Source organism: Alosa sapidissima, chromosome 5 (assembly GCF_018492685.1).
Source record: "Alosa sapidissima isolate fAloSap1 chromosome 5, fAloSap1.pri, whole genome shotgun sequence".
In the NCBI taxonomy this organism is placed as follows: Eukaryota; Metazoa; Chordata; class Actinopteri; order Clupeiformes; family Clupeidae; genus Alosa; species Alosa sapidissima.
Window position 1 is genome coordinate 28,412,838 of NC_055961.1, and position 15,739 is coordinate 28,428,576.

Sequence of the window (15,739 nt, forward strand, 5' to 3'; positions counted from 1 at the left end):
GTAGGTGTGCAATATCATCAAAGACGGGGGTAATTACACCTTTCATTCAAACCAAGAAAAAATAACATAGACAAACCTTTTTCTAAAAAGGTTCAGTTCATGCAGGAGGGTATGGTAAGTTGGCCTAGAGTCTTTAGAAGTGGGCTTGGGATGAAAATGTCACCCGATCAATTCTCTGGATTGGTAGGAAAAAATGTGAACAGGGGGGCTGAGCACAAAGCTAGGCTCCATAGCTGAAGTGCCCTTCAGCAAAGCACCTAACCCCAACTGCTCCACAGGTGCCACATTTATAGCTACCTACTGCTGTCTGTGTGTGCTTACTGCTCATATTGTCTGTGTTCATTATTCACAGATGCAGCAGGGGAAAATCCTGTTTGTGTAAAAAAAATAAAATCATGAATCATCTACAAAGTTATTCTAATGGTTGTTTCAAAGGGCTGCTGTGGTTGGATCCAAAACATTGTTAGGGATTCATCTAGCAATCCAAAATGGCTCAAAGAAAACAGACTATTTTGATGTAGCAATCGGACAGGTGGATAGACAGGATAGACAAGCAGACAGACACTAATTTATATTTGGCTGTATTAAATCAGCAATTTCCTTGTCATACTGCTCTGAGGTATCTCATTCTGACACTGCAAAGTGACTTGTTTGACATGACTCACAGGAATCCCCAATAACTCATAGTATCCACTGATTTTATAAAACAATAGAAATTAGTTCACTGGAAATAATGGGGAATGTTTAGGGGGGGGGGGGGGGGAGGCCAAATATTGCCTTTACCGACGATCTCTGAACATGACCACATATATAAAGCAAAATCTATTATTGTAAAATATCATCTAATAAAAAGAGATTAAAATGATTTACCAGAGTGGAGTATTTTGATCCATTCTCAGGGAAGTCAAGAGAAGTGAAGTTCAGACAGTCACTGTTGTCTCCTGGACTCGTCTTCAGAGTGGTGCCAGAAGGCAGAGTGTTGTCATTGTAGGTTGTTACAAACTTGAAGTCACTGGTACGTGACCCTGTGGTCATATAGGCATCATAGTTGTAAGCACTACGGAGAGTTCCAGTTCCATCAACATCTGCATAGTTGGGAGGTAAATATGCACTGGGAATGGCTACTGCTCCATCAAACAGCAGTCTGGGCTTTCTCCTGTGGCAAATCCTTATGGCCACAATGAGAATGATGAAAGTGAGGAAAAATGTGGAAACAGACACCAGAGCAATGATCAGATAAGATGTGAGTTTAGAATTGCTCTCCTCATAAGACATGTCTTTCAGTTCAGGAACTTCAGCCAAGTTATCAGAGATGAGTAAATATACGGCACAGGTTGTAGAGAGAGAGGGCTGTCCGTTATCTTTCACTGAGATCACAAGGTTCTGCTTCATGCTGTCAGATTCAGAAATGTCCCTCTGAGCCCTGATCTCTCCACTGTGGAGACCAATAGTGAAAAGTCCTGGATCAGTCGACTTCACGATCTGATACGACAGCCACGCGTTCTGTCCAGAGTCAGCATCAACAGCGATCACTTTGGAGACCAGCGAGCCAGAAAGAGCAGCTTTAGCAACCATCTCAGTCATGAAGGAGTTTCCTTCTGGAGTAGGGTATAATATCTGAGGAGAGTTATCATTCTCATCTGTTATGAACACACTCACAGTCACGTTGCTGCTGAGTGGAGGAGAACCATTGTCTCTGGCTACAACCTGAACTTTGAAGCTTCTGAACTGCTCATAGTCAAAGGCCCTCACAGCATGGATCACCCCTGTGTCTCCATTAATGGATACATATGAGGAGACAGGAACACCATTGACCTCACTGGGCAACAGAGAGTAGAACACTGTGCCATTCTGTCTCCAGTCTGGGTCTCTCGCAGTAACAGAACAGACAGAGGAGCCAGGTTTGTTATCCTCAGTCACATATGCACTATAATACATTTCTTCAAACACAGGTGGATTGTCATTTACATCAGCAACCACCAAATGTATATTTTTTGAGGACGAGAGAGAAGGAGTGCCTTCATCAGTTGCAGTGATTGTGATATTGTATTCTGACTCAACTTCACGGTCCAAGTAATCAGCAGTGACTAAAGAAAAGTGGTTTTTAATTGACGCATTCAATTTAAATTTAGTGCTGTGCTGAATCGAGCAAGACACCTTGCCGCTAGGACCCGTGTCTTTGTCTTGTACATAAATAATAGCCACCTCTGAGCCGATGGGCGCGTTTTCTGAGACAGGAGTTTTTAATGTCTTGATCAGGATAACAGGGACATTATCATTGACGTCTGTTACATCTACAATTACTTTACACGATGCTGCTTGACCAGACCCATCCTTGGCTTTAACGCGCATTTCAAAAGATGGATTTTCTTCGAAATCTAATGGTCCTTTCACTGTTATGTCTCCAGTTTTCTGGTCAAGCGTGAATGCATTTTTAGCCTTGGTCGACACATGACTGAATTCGTATGTAACTGCTCCGTTTGCCCCTTCGTCTGCATCATTTGCATTAACTGTAACGACTGATGTTCCAAGCGGCACGTTTTCAGCAACATTCACTCTGTATGTTGTTTGAGTAAAAACAGGTACGTTATCATTTGCATCCAGAACCTGAATATGTATCATTACTGTCCCTGACCTCAGCGGATTGCCGCCATCACGTGCTGTCAAAATAAGGGATATTGTGTCCTCTTTTTCACGATCTAACTCTTTTTCTAAGACTAGTTCTGCGTATTTACCTGTGTCCGCACTGGTATGAACTGCAAGAGTAAAGTGGGCGTTGGGGGAAAGGCTGTACCCCTGAACCGTGTTTATTCCTACATCTGGATCAAGGGCCTCATCAATAGAAAACCGAGCTCCCGTTCCTGCAGATTCGCCTATCTCCAAGTTGATTTGTTCATTAGGAAACGAAGGAGGGTTGTCATTGATATCATGTATGTCGACCACAACACGATGCAGCTCCAGAGGATTTTCTAAAAAGAAATCAAATTGTAGGCTGCAGGACGGCCTTTGTCCGCAGTGTTCCTCCCTATCTATCCGGTCGTTCACCACCAGCTCCCCTGTCTGGGGATTGATGTCGAAATAACGCGTACTTCCATCAAATTCAATTTTGGGACTCCGCGCATGGAAGGCCCCCAGATCTACTCCTAAATCCTGAGCAATTTTCCCCACCACAGATCCTCGTTTTAGCTCCTCCATCATAGATAATCGTACATCTCCAAAGCAGAAAGGAATCGTGAACAAAAAAGGAATAAAAACATGCCATAGTTCTCCCATGTAACGATACACTGGTCTATAATCCATGGTATTTCTTGATTACAATGGCAAAGGAGAATATTCACAAGTTAAAAACAAAATACTCCCGTACACCAAAAACGTAAAGCCGGAATAATGAGACCACGGCGAAATGCCAGAATGGGTGTTGATGTACTTCTCATCTACTAGAATAAACCATATATTTCCATTCTTATCCTATAGCGACACGTGGTGGTTGAAGAGAAAATGACAAGTCACTTAAGATGTGCGCAATTTTTCTACAGAGAAAGGAACTCACACGTTAGTGGATTTAAACAAATACACGTAGTAGCCTAATACTGGATAAAAACGCTGACAATGAACACCAAGGATATCATGTTATATAAAATTATCACTTTTCTAAAATTATTCCACCATAAGCTGAAATATTGTTTCCCGGATTTCATTCATTCCAAATATACTATAATATATCCAAAGATAACATTGTTCTATTAAAATGGGAACATTTTAACTTCAATCCATTAATTTAACATTTCTAACCCAATGAAAGGCACATATCAAATGCAAAATCTTAAAAAAAGAGAAACTAAAAAAAGAAAAGAAAACAAGCATGGACATAGCAGATAATGCTGTGCCTTTTTCAAAACATTTAGTCACTGAAAATCTGACTACAGACATCCCTTGATCACACTGAAGCAGACTTCAAAAAATCTATCAGCAATGTGAACTCACAAAGGAATCAATAACATACAGTAAAGTAGGTAATCAGTTAAGTTGAACTACATTATGTTCACATTAAGTGTCTGAAAAAAAAGCTGAAAAAACAAATATGACTTTGAAGGAGTAAATAAATGGTATCAGATATGAAATTCCGCTTACCTCACTTGTTTCAATTTTAAGCAGAGATGAATCTTCACTAAAGTCAATGTTGTGTTTGGGTAATGTGCTGTCCAAACGCAGCGTGTTGTCATTGTATGATTTAACACACTTGAATTCACTCGTACGTGACCCTGTAAACGCTACGGAGAGTTCCAGTTCCATCCATATCTGCGTAATTTGGAGGCAAGTATGCACTTGGAATGGCGACTGCTCCATCAAACAGTAGTCTTGGCTTTCTTCTTCGGCAAATCCTCAAAGCCACAATAAAGATAATGAACGTTATAAAAAAGGTGGAAACACCCAGAGCAATGATAAGATAAGATGTGAGTTTACAATTGTTCTCCTCATAAGACATGTCTTTTAGTTCAGGAACTTCAGCCAAGTTATCAGAGATGAGTAAATATACGGCACAGGTTGTAGAGAGAGAGGACTGTCTGTTATCTTTCACTGAGATCACAAGGTTCTGCTTCATGCTGTCAGATTCAGAAATGTCCCTCTGAGCCCTGATCTCTCCACTGTGGAGACCAATAGTGAAAAGTCCCGGATCAGTCGACTTCACAATCTGATACGACAGCCACGCGTTCTGTCCAGAGTCAGCATCAACAGCGATCACTTTGGAGACCAGCGAGCCAGAAAGAGCAGCTTTAGGAACCATCTCAGTCATGAAGGAGTTTCCTTCTGGAGTAGGGTATAATATCTGAGGAGAGTTATCATTCTCATCTGTTATGAACACACTCACAGTCACGTTGCTGCTGAGTGGAGGAGAACCATTGTCTCTGGCTACAACCTGAACTTTGAAGCTTCTGAACTGCTCATAGTCAAAGGCCCTCACAGCATGGATCACCCCTGTGTCTCCATTAATGGATACATATGAGGAGATTAATCCCAAATTTTTCCCAGACTTGAATATATCAAAATCATGTGTCTTGAGTAACCCTTTGAAGTAATCAATTACTATTTTTTCAAATTGTCCTGAAAAAGTGGGTGAAAAGGAGTGTTTTATGCTTGGTCACAATTGTGACCGTTGGGGAACAACATAGTCCGATTTTAGGGATTTTCACACATTTCACTTTGCAATCATCTAATTTTCAATAAATTCCAGTCAGAGCTGATAAGGGGACATTGTCCCAGGTCTGTTCTTTACTTTTAATTTTGTATCACAATACAATACTCAACATTGCCTCTGCAATTCTCTATTATATTATAAGTGTGCCGATTTTTACATAGAAAAGGCATTATATCACACTATTATGACTATAGTGTAAACAACACCACCCTACAATACAACAACAGCAACCACAAATGTTACAAAAAGGGATGTTGTTTGTCTGTTTGTTTATCATTGTATTATTTAATTTTATAATTAATTAATTAATTATGCAAGTCTACTGCCATACTTCCAATGCCATTAATTGCCTTTCCATTGGACCAGCAATTGGTCTCCTTTGCTCAGTGGTATTGTTAAAGGGGAACTTGGCAACTATTTCAACATAATAAACCCGTTTAGAAATCATTTGGATGGTTAAATGACCTGTTCTGGTGAAAATGGTGACTTTTCCCACTGCCCCTAGCGTCCCCAGGCGGAAAACCAACCTTGCAACATTGCGACTACCGTCCCGGAAAGAGAAGTGAGAAACAAGAAACTCGTTTTAAATCGTGTTTCTTACCTTGTAACATATACATTGTCTGCCAAACTTATGCTAACCGTTTTGCTAGCTTGTAAACAAATCCATGTGCTTTATCGTTACCTTTTTCCACAGTTTGAAATAGCATAATGCACAATTTCTCCAGCAGAGGCGGAAATCCTGCCAAGTTTCCCTTTAAGGTCACTAAATGAAGTGAACCTATGTTCCCTGGTCCCTATGCTCCAAAGGCCTTATATTCATAGGACCCTGGAAACATACAATGCTTGACCTGGGGAACACACCACATATAAACCTGAGGAGCATAGGAGCCTGCTCTGACCTCAGTTATTGGCCTAATCTAGTGTCAGAGGGGTGTGATGTCCACTATATTGCTAAATTTGATTCATTTTACCACTGGATTAAGTAAGGTTCTAAATGCATAATAGGAAACATTCTGTAATTTGGACATACAATAGTGTGAGAGCAGATTCTTGAGACACTTGATCTTTATTTTTGATCACATGAAGCTTTGCTTCTGGTTCGTCTGATTGGTCCCTGTAGCAGAGGCCCTTTACTGTATATAAGTGGAGGGGTATTGTTGGGAAAAGGGGTGGGGAATACATTCTGGTAAGGTTGTTCATATCTACTGCAAGTCTCTGCATAAATTCAGCCAATATGCCTTCAACAGGCTGACTGGCAAGTTAATTATCACTCCCCCACCACCTTGTTTATATGTGACATTATGTAAGATAATAGTCAATAAGTATACTGATTTACTGTTTTTGAGGTGTGATTGTAAAATCTGGGTCTCAGTCAGTTAGATCTGATATGTGCAGGAAGTGACTGAAAGTGAAATTAAAATAAAGAACAGCATAGAAAATCAACTGTTACAATAGCTATAGTGTGGTATAATGGATTTTCTATGTATAAATTGGCACACTTAGAATATAATAGAGAATTTTAGAGGCCATGTTGAGAAATGGCATGTGATACAAATTTAAGTAAAGAACAGACCTGGGACAATGTCCCCATATCATCTCTGAATGGAATTTAGTGGAAATTAGATGATTGTAAATGAAATGTGAAAATCCCTAAAATCGGACTATGTTGTTTCCCAACGGTCACAATTGTGACCGTCATCATGTTCACTCATGCTATGAGAACGCTGAACAAAGTTCATATATTTCAATTGCATCCCTCCATACTAGACACCTTAAAGATGATGTGTACCAAAAATCTTTGTCCTATGTTTACATAAACATACTTTTCTAAGCTTTAGTTTGGGACCTTTTGGGTGGACATTTTCTGGTCAGAGTGCAACCAAAACATAAGCAGCTCTGGCCATGTGACAAATTACACTACACATTTGGCACTGCACATATTTAACTAAGACCCTTTCAGGTTTCTATTTTTGGGAGAAATGTATTGATAATTCATCCAGTAACAGTTTTAAAGGCACAAGAGCAAGATTTTTTTGTACAGTCACAATTGTGACCGTTGGGATTAAACGGGAGTTGAAGAAAGTGGTGGTAACCCTCCATCTGTCGCTGTTACGGTTACATTATATTCATTAATATGCTCTCGATCTAAGACAGCGATAGTAGACAACATAAAATAATTCTTTATTGACTACTGCAGTTTGAATGGACTATTTTCGTTGATGGAACATCTAACTCTGCTATTTCCCCTGCGTCTTGGTCCTTAACATTAATCACCGCTATCTCAGTCCCTGGAGGAGCATTCTCAGCGACTGGATTCATGAGTGATTTTACTATTATTACTGGCGCATTGTCGTTTACATCAGATATATCAACTAATACCTTGGCCGCCTCCATCTTCGGCTTGCACTTCTAGCTCGTAAGAGGGGGCCTTTTCGTGGTCCAGCAGGCGGAGGACCCTGATCTCGCCGGTATTTTGTTCAATTTCAAATAAACCTTCTGTGCTTTCCGAAACGTGGTTTAAATAATATGTGACCTTTCCATTTGCGCCAATATCTAAATCACTTGCGCTAACTTTAACTGCAGAGGTTCTAGGTAGCGAGTTTTCAAGCATTACAACCCTGTATATAGGTTGTGAAAAAACTGGGGAGTTATCGTTGACGTCTATAACAAAAACCTGAATCACAACCGAGCCTGATTTGGGAGGATTGCCTCCGTCGACAGCAGTCAACACTAAGGAATCCTCCCCCTCTCGTTCTCGATCAAGATTATTTTTTAGCACTATATCAACATACCTCTTTTTGTCTGCCCTCGAATCCAATACAAAATATTCATTGTGTCCGAGTACATAATTATGTACCGAATTTATACCGACGTCTATATCCCATGCTCGAGCTACTTGAAATCGAGTCCCTGTGGGTGCAATCTCGCTTATTTCCGATTTATCATATTAATGGATTACGCACGTGTAGCTGGACATTTTCAGATTTTGCTTGTGAAAGATTTGGCTGACAGGGCATTATGGCGGTAGGAAGTGCTTCAGCACCATTGACAGCAATCCGCCTCTTTACAGGAACGAGGAAACGAACGCATATTCTCCAGATCGATCTAGACACAACATCACCCATTATTACAGCGACAGCAATTTGGTCTGATTTAGTCCATATAGGACTCACACTATGAACTGTTCTACTGCAAAACAGAATCGAGTTCATCTGGTTAAACTAATTATGAACTTAGATACAGTTACACAAATCAACCACAAAAAAACAACTGAATGAAAATCCGTCATCCACTGCTTTTTGGACTGCATAAAACGTGGTATAGCAAAGCCATGGTTCCAGTTGCGTTAGCAGTGCTTTTTAGAGAGCAGCAGCGGCGCGCTCAGATTTACACGAGGAACTGCAAACACTGGCACGAGACGTTTTGGGGTTCTATACAGCGATCGCTGAATCGGTTGTTATTTACATAGCCTACAGTGGGTTAAAAGTGATATAGAAAACAGTGATATAGAAAAATAATTTTAAAGGAAATCGAGTTTCCTTATGGTATTAACTCTACCAGAGCTATACAAAAACATCAAATAATCCACAGGCTCACTGTTGCCTTTACCGACTGTCAACAACACAACACAGGCAATGCATTATTTATTTTATTTGATTTGACACCGATCTCACTGAAATTAAAACCACACGTTTGAACAATGTCGCGATGTTCTAATAAGGTATCACACTTCACCAGCCACCACAGAGGACACACCATTAAGCAAATAATTACTTCCGGTATGTTGGCGCCTGCTGCTGATTCATTATAATGAAGACGCGTTTACTGTCTTTTCTCCAACAAATCTGTCAAGGAAGGCTTCACACACCAGGGGCCTGTTGCACAAAAGCAGAATTAAGACATCCGGGATAAGTTACTGAGCTGTGCTCAATGAATCCAAAACAAGAGCGTACAGGCTTAATTGGTTGCACAACGAGCAAGCCAGGATGAGCAGACACGGATTCATCAAGCCAGGTGAAACCTATCCTGGATAAGTGCGCGCTCACGGCTCCCTCAAATAGACCCCGCCACCGATCACAGATTCACTGATTCACCATGGCAAATAGAGCGGCTTCATTGCTTCTTCTACGGTGTGAAGTAGGTAGCGATAGCCCTTTCACAACAGAACAAACAGCAACACCTCTGTTAAGGAGAATATTGCAACTAGTGCCGCGACCACCACACGCGAAATGGTTAGGCACTCCCGTGACGTCACATTGTCGCATGACAGGTCGGGAATTGCGATATGTAAAAGTTAATTAATGATCACAAACGTTTAAATAATGACAGTGGGTCTAGTTATATGTGATAGCAATGTGTAGTGGGCAGTGGAATAACTATTGGTTTCTGTTTGTGGTGACTGCTGACTGAGATAAGGGATGAGATTAAATAGATCCTGGAACTTAGCCTGGTCTGGAGCAGGCTAGCTCCACAGAATAAATCACCATGGTGATTTATACCATAACATATCCTGCTGCCCCCTATCCCGCTTTTGTGCAACTGGATCACGGATAAATTGAGCCAGGATAGCCAAGATATCCTGGCTTAATCCCTTATCCTAGTTTTGTGCAATAGGCCCCAGGTTGATTCAAAAATAAAGCAACGTCTTTGTAAGGGAGGTAAATAAGGGCACGTATTACCTTCCATCAATTATTGATGGTTAATTATCTTGACCATTGGCATGTAACCAAGGATCTCAAAAAGTCCTCCAGATGCAATACTTCAGTTGCAGATACAGCTTTATTCAGATTTAGTGTGACTTTTACTTCAAATGGCTATCCACAAGACAGCAGCCATTTCATGGTTGACATAAAGTTTCTATCCTGTAGAATATTTAAACATGCTTTTTTGTCTCTCTCGCTGTGTGTGTGTGTGTGTGTGTGTGTGTGTGTGTGTGTGTGTGTGTGTTAAACAGGGACACAGGCACACAGGCATCTGAGAATAATCCATCTTCTCACTGTTTCAAGATCACTCAGCTCCACGAATGGTGGGAAGACAACAGTGGAAGTGATGAATGTACCATTCCATCATGCACAATCAACACCCTACTCCACATGTGAAGACATAACAACCACAAAGGCATCACCATGGAATAATTTTCTCCAAAAAATGTATTTCATCCAAGATACGATGTCTTCTCAACACATTACAAAAAGAAACAATGCAGGACCGACAAAAAGCCTGACAAAACTGTGTGTGGTTAAGAAGGTCAAAATGAGAAACATTTTACAGATCCTGCTAGATGATCACACTATGTAATAAATCACAGATCATGTATGTTTCATTGTGTTTACAATTCATATTAATATGTATTCCCTTACAGACATGTACATGTATGAATGAATGCACTACACCATTCAGGAATCTACATTTAGGAGCTGCACATGTGCACAGTGTAATTCTGCTTTCTGGTGGCTAGATGGCACTGTGTTTCTGAATCTGAATGCTCAAGGTTGTGAAATGATGTTGAAATGCTGCTGTAATGCTGCAGTGATGTACCATGTAACAGCAGTGTGTCCTCCACCACATTATGAATGTCACTTAGGTTTCAGGAAGTGAAATACATTTTGAAAACTTAAAATGTAAAACACCATTATATTATTTTCATACTTGGCCATGTGTGTCTGATATGAGCACTGCACTTCACATTTTTACTTGGCAGAAATACCATAATGACATTGCATTATCATTACATTTAATTTAACATATACTTACAAAATGTTATGCCAACTATTGAGCAAACAGTTATTACTCTGAGCCCACAGTCTGAATTCACTACAATTTTAACATAATCATTTTAGGTGATTTGTAACATGACATAGCTTATGTGTAAAGACAAAGGTGAAGATGCACAGAGGGAATAGCCCCCCAAACCAATCTCTCCAAGAGATCTGAACATACACTGATGCTGTCGGTGAGTTTGTAGTGAACATGTGTGTCAGTGCTTTTATAAGTAAAGCAACTCTTGCCTGCAATGAATGCCATGTGGGTGAACCTCTATGCTTCTATGCCTTACCAACGTCTGGCCAAAACTTTGCTTCCTACCGGCCTGACCCCCTGCCTACCCCTCCCAATGATTAATAGTAAAGCATGGAAAGAAAGTGTAGGGTGCTCACATTTACACGTACATGTACATATGGATAATATGTATATGAATGATTTGGTCATTTTTAGCCCATAGTGCTGGTCTCCAACAGCTTCTGAGAATATGCACATAGTATGGTGCTGAGTTTGATATAAAATACAATGCTAAAAAGAGTAAGATCATGATTATCAGAAGTAGAGAAGACACACTCAACCTTCCCTGACTTCTATCTGTCTGGCACTGCACTTAGTGTATGCAGTGAGATTACATATTTGGGCCATATTATCGCAAATTACCTGTCTGATGACAAGGATATCTATAGGCAGCGTCGGAAGCTGTATGCTTAAACGAGCATGCTGTGTCATAAGTTTAGCATGTGCTCTGTATCTGTGAAGATCTCACTCTTTAGAGAGTATTGTACACCTTTGTATACTGCCTACCTGTGGTACTGCCTACCTGTGGTGTAATTTGTAATTATAAACAAGGCAGCATTAGAAAACTTACAGTGGCTTATAATGGCAGCATGAGGCTGCGGCTGAGAGTTCCAAGAAGCTCTAGTGCAAGCCATATGTTTGTCAGTGTCGGGGTACCTACCTGCTCTGCTGTTTTACGTAACCTCATGTATAGACTTATGGGTAGGGTATCTGAGTCAGAAAATGGCTTAATCGCTGTTTTGGCTAACCCTGTACGCAGTTCTGTCAGACTTTCTTCCAGACTGGGGAACCATTGGTGAACATGTCTGTATGTTAGACATTGAACATTGTGGAAGGCTTTGTATGTTTTTTATTTGATTTGTATTGTGATATAGACCCCCCCCCCCCCGGGTATAAAGAAATAAAGAATGGGGTTTAAAGAAATAAAGAATGATGAAGGAAGAAAAGAAAAGACGTCATAATCAACCCACAGAAGGTAATTCACAAAGATATACAGGAAGACTTCAGTATAATATGAGGAAAGAAAAAAAATCTCAGCATCAGTCTGGAGTAACTGGATTCACCAAAACAATGTAACATGATATTAGAGCAGAACCACAACCCCCCAGAGCTACATGCCAGGCTCTAACTAAAAGCAACAAGAACCAACACAATATGCATCAAGTGTACTTTACAGAAGTCTTTGAAATACATCACTGTATGTTGAACAGTGTAGAATATTATCTGAACATATTGGTTATTGCTACAGTAGGCCTAATGCCAAGACAAGATGCCACTACGTTTATATATAGAGAAGAATGATCACATATAAAGTTGGAAACAGTTTTAATGGAAATGCTTTCAAACCCCCTTCTCAAAGAGAGCTAGATTTTGGCACAATATTGGCATTAAAAGCTGTGCCGTCTCATAGCGACCAGCAGTTGACAACACCACAGATTGTCCTCAAGTGGGCCTACTTTGTTTCATCTGCACCAGCTGCTACTGATTTCAGACAAGTGTATTTGACCTTTCATTTGTATTGAAGCAGGTCAAAATGACTGGAGATGGAAAACTTAATGGATGGGTTGGCTTCCTTATTTTCATTCCAGGAATATTAACTTAGCTTTTTTCATGATGCACAATTGCATCACTGAAAAAATAAAACTGGAAATGGCATCCCTGTCGGTTTAAATCAACCTGAATCGACAATGTACCATTTGGGTCAACCAGAATATTAGTTAGCATGATGGCCTCGACGATATGGGTGGATATTTAACTTGAGCTAACTGCACTCTACGTGTACGTTGTTGAAGGGCTATGTAACGTAACGTAATGGTGGTGATGATACCGTGTGGATTGTGTGTCTGTGGTTGCCAACTTAATATACCTTTTTCATAGCACCCATTTTGACATGAAATAGTAGGACAAGCACAGGTGTTACTAGATTAGGCCTACGTTAATAAAGTCTCTGTTCAGTTTAGCAGAATCAGAACCTTGTCATTAGGCTACTAACACCTGAATTAAAAGTCTTCAAAAGGCACGCACATCCAAGTATGGGCTACTAAACTTAGGCAAGTCACAACAAAGCAAGTCACAACAATAACTAGAAATGCAATTCCAAGGAATTACCAGTGCATGAAAATGCTAAAGTTGTGATGTAAAATATCATGTATAGTTAAAACAGATAATACAGAGATGGTTACTACGGTGATGCTAGGATAGACATGGTGGTTGCATAGCTTAATAAAAGTTGATAGTTTAAAAGTAGACTGTTTAAAAGCTGAATGTAGATAGTTTAAAAGTTGTTGATAGACAGTAGATAGAAGTTGTTGATAGACAGCTAGTTTAATAGATAGTTTAATGATAGTTTAAAAGTAGACCGTTTAAAAGTTGAAGGTAAATAGTTTAAAAGTTGTTGACAGACTGGAAGTTGAATGAATGTTGATATTCAAATAGTTTAATGGCTGTGTATAGGTAGATATTTGATAATAACTGAAAGTTGGAATGGCTCTAATGTTTGCTAGCAGTTATGCTAAGATTTTTAACTATGCTAACCATGCTACTTAGCTAATGTTTTATAGCGCTAACCATGCTACTTAGCTAATGTTTTCTAGCAGTTTAATGAATGTTGATATTCAAATAGTTTAATGGTGATAACGGAAAGTTGGAATGGCTCTAATGTTTACTAGTAGTTATGCTAAGATTTTTAATTCTGTTAACCACGCTACTTAGCTAATGTTTTATAGCAGTGCTAGCAATGCTAACATGTTAACCATGCTACTTATCTAACTTAACTAACATTTTCTAGCAGTTTTGCTAAACATGCTAACTATGCTAGCAATGCTAACATGCTAACTATGTTAACCATGTGACTTAGCTAACCAAGCTTATCATTTTAGTAGTTATGCTAACTATGCTAATTAGCATGCTAACAATGTTAGCATGATAACTATGTTAACCATGTTACTTAGCTAACTTAGCTAATAATTTTTAGCAGTTATGCTAACTATGCTAACTAACATGCTAACATGCTAGCATGCTAACTATGTTAACCATGTTACTTAGCTAACCGAGCTAATCATTTTTAGCAGTTTTGCTAAAAATGCTAACTAGCATGCTAACTATGCTAACCATGTTACTTAGCTAATTATTTTTAGCAGTTTTGCTAAAAATGTTAACTAGCATGCTAACTATGCTAACCATGTTACTTAGCTAACTTAGCCAATCATTTTTAGCAGTTATGCTAACTATGCTAACTAACATGCTAACATGCTAACTATGCTAACCATGTTACTTTAGCTAACCTAGCTAATCATTTTTAGCAGTTTTGTTAAAAATGCTAACTAGCATGTTAACATGCTAGCATGCTAACTATGCTAACCATGTGACTTAGCTAACCTAGCTAATCATTTTTAGCAGTTTTGTTAAAAATGTTAACAATGTTAGCAATGCTAACATGCTAACTTTGCTAACCATGCTAAGTAGCTACAGTGGGTAGGAGTCATAGTTGATGAAAAGTGTTGACATAGTTGATGACAAGTTAAAAGTTGTTGATAGACAGCTAGTGAATGTATATAGTTTAAAAGTTTAAAAGTTGAATGTAGATAGTTTAAAAGTTGTTGATAGACAGCTAGTTTAATAGATAGATAGTTTAATGATAGTTTAAAAGTAGACTGTTTAAAAGTTGAATGTAAAAAGTTCAGTAGTTTAATGGGTTACATTGTTTAACAGTGGATTATTGTAGTGAGGACTTTTATTTTGAAACAGTTTTGGGCAGAGGAAACAGTTGAATAGGATGTGTAGTCTTAATTGACCCAGATTGTATGCTTAAAGCCTGAGGCTGCAGGTGGCCTGAACACCTGCCATAGGATTCTAATTGCTTAACGGCCGTATTATGATGTCACAATAGGCAATGTTAAGTCTATGGGGATTTTTAAAAAGTTTTTCTTTAATAGTTTAAAAAGTATAAAAGTTTCAAAGTTGAAAAGTCATACCAACCCGATCTGTTTGAAGACCTACGTTACAAAGTTTGAATGAAGTTTCTAAGTTAAACTGTTCAAGAGAAATAGCGTACGGAAAAAGTGGTAAGCGGAATAATAATAACTAGAAAAGCATTTCCTGAAGGAAATACAGTGCATGAAAATGCAAAAATATGATGTAAAATATCATACAGAGTAAAAACAAACTATATTGGTTGCTAAGTAGATGAGGTTTAATATAGTTGGAATGACTGAACAGTTAAATAGGTGGATAGTTTAAATGGTTAAATTATTTAGGTAGATAGTTGACGATAACTGACAGTTGGAATGGCTCTAATGTTTGCTAGCAGTTATGCTAACTATGTTAACAAAGATAATAATGTTAACAAAGTTACTATGCTAACTAGCATGGTAGCATGCTAACCATGTTACTTAGCTAACTTAGCTAATCATTTTTAGCAGTTTTGCTAAAAATGCTAACTAGCATGCTAACATGCTAGCGCTAGCATGCTAACTATGCTAACCA

At 39.1% G+C, this 15,739-nt stretch overlaps 1 protein-coding gene across 1 annotated transcript; it reads right to left on the reverse strand.

Moving 5' to 3' along the window:
* Positions 1–133: 133 nt before the first annotated feature.
* Positions 134–3,297, reverse strand: LOC121709757 (protocadherin beta-16-like). Its single transcript, XM_042093361.1, has 2 exons — positions 871–3,297; positions 134–175 (listed from the first exon to the last, which is right to left on the reverse strand). The coding sequence occupies exons 1-2, from the start codon at positions 3,271–3,273 to the stop codon at positions 134–136; spliced, it is 2,445 nt and encodes an 814-aa protein (XP_041949295.1). The 5' UTR covers positions 3,274–3,297.
* Between the last annotated feature and the right edge of the window lie 12,442 nt (positions 3,298–15,739).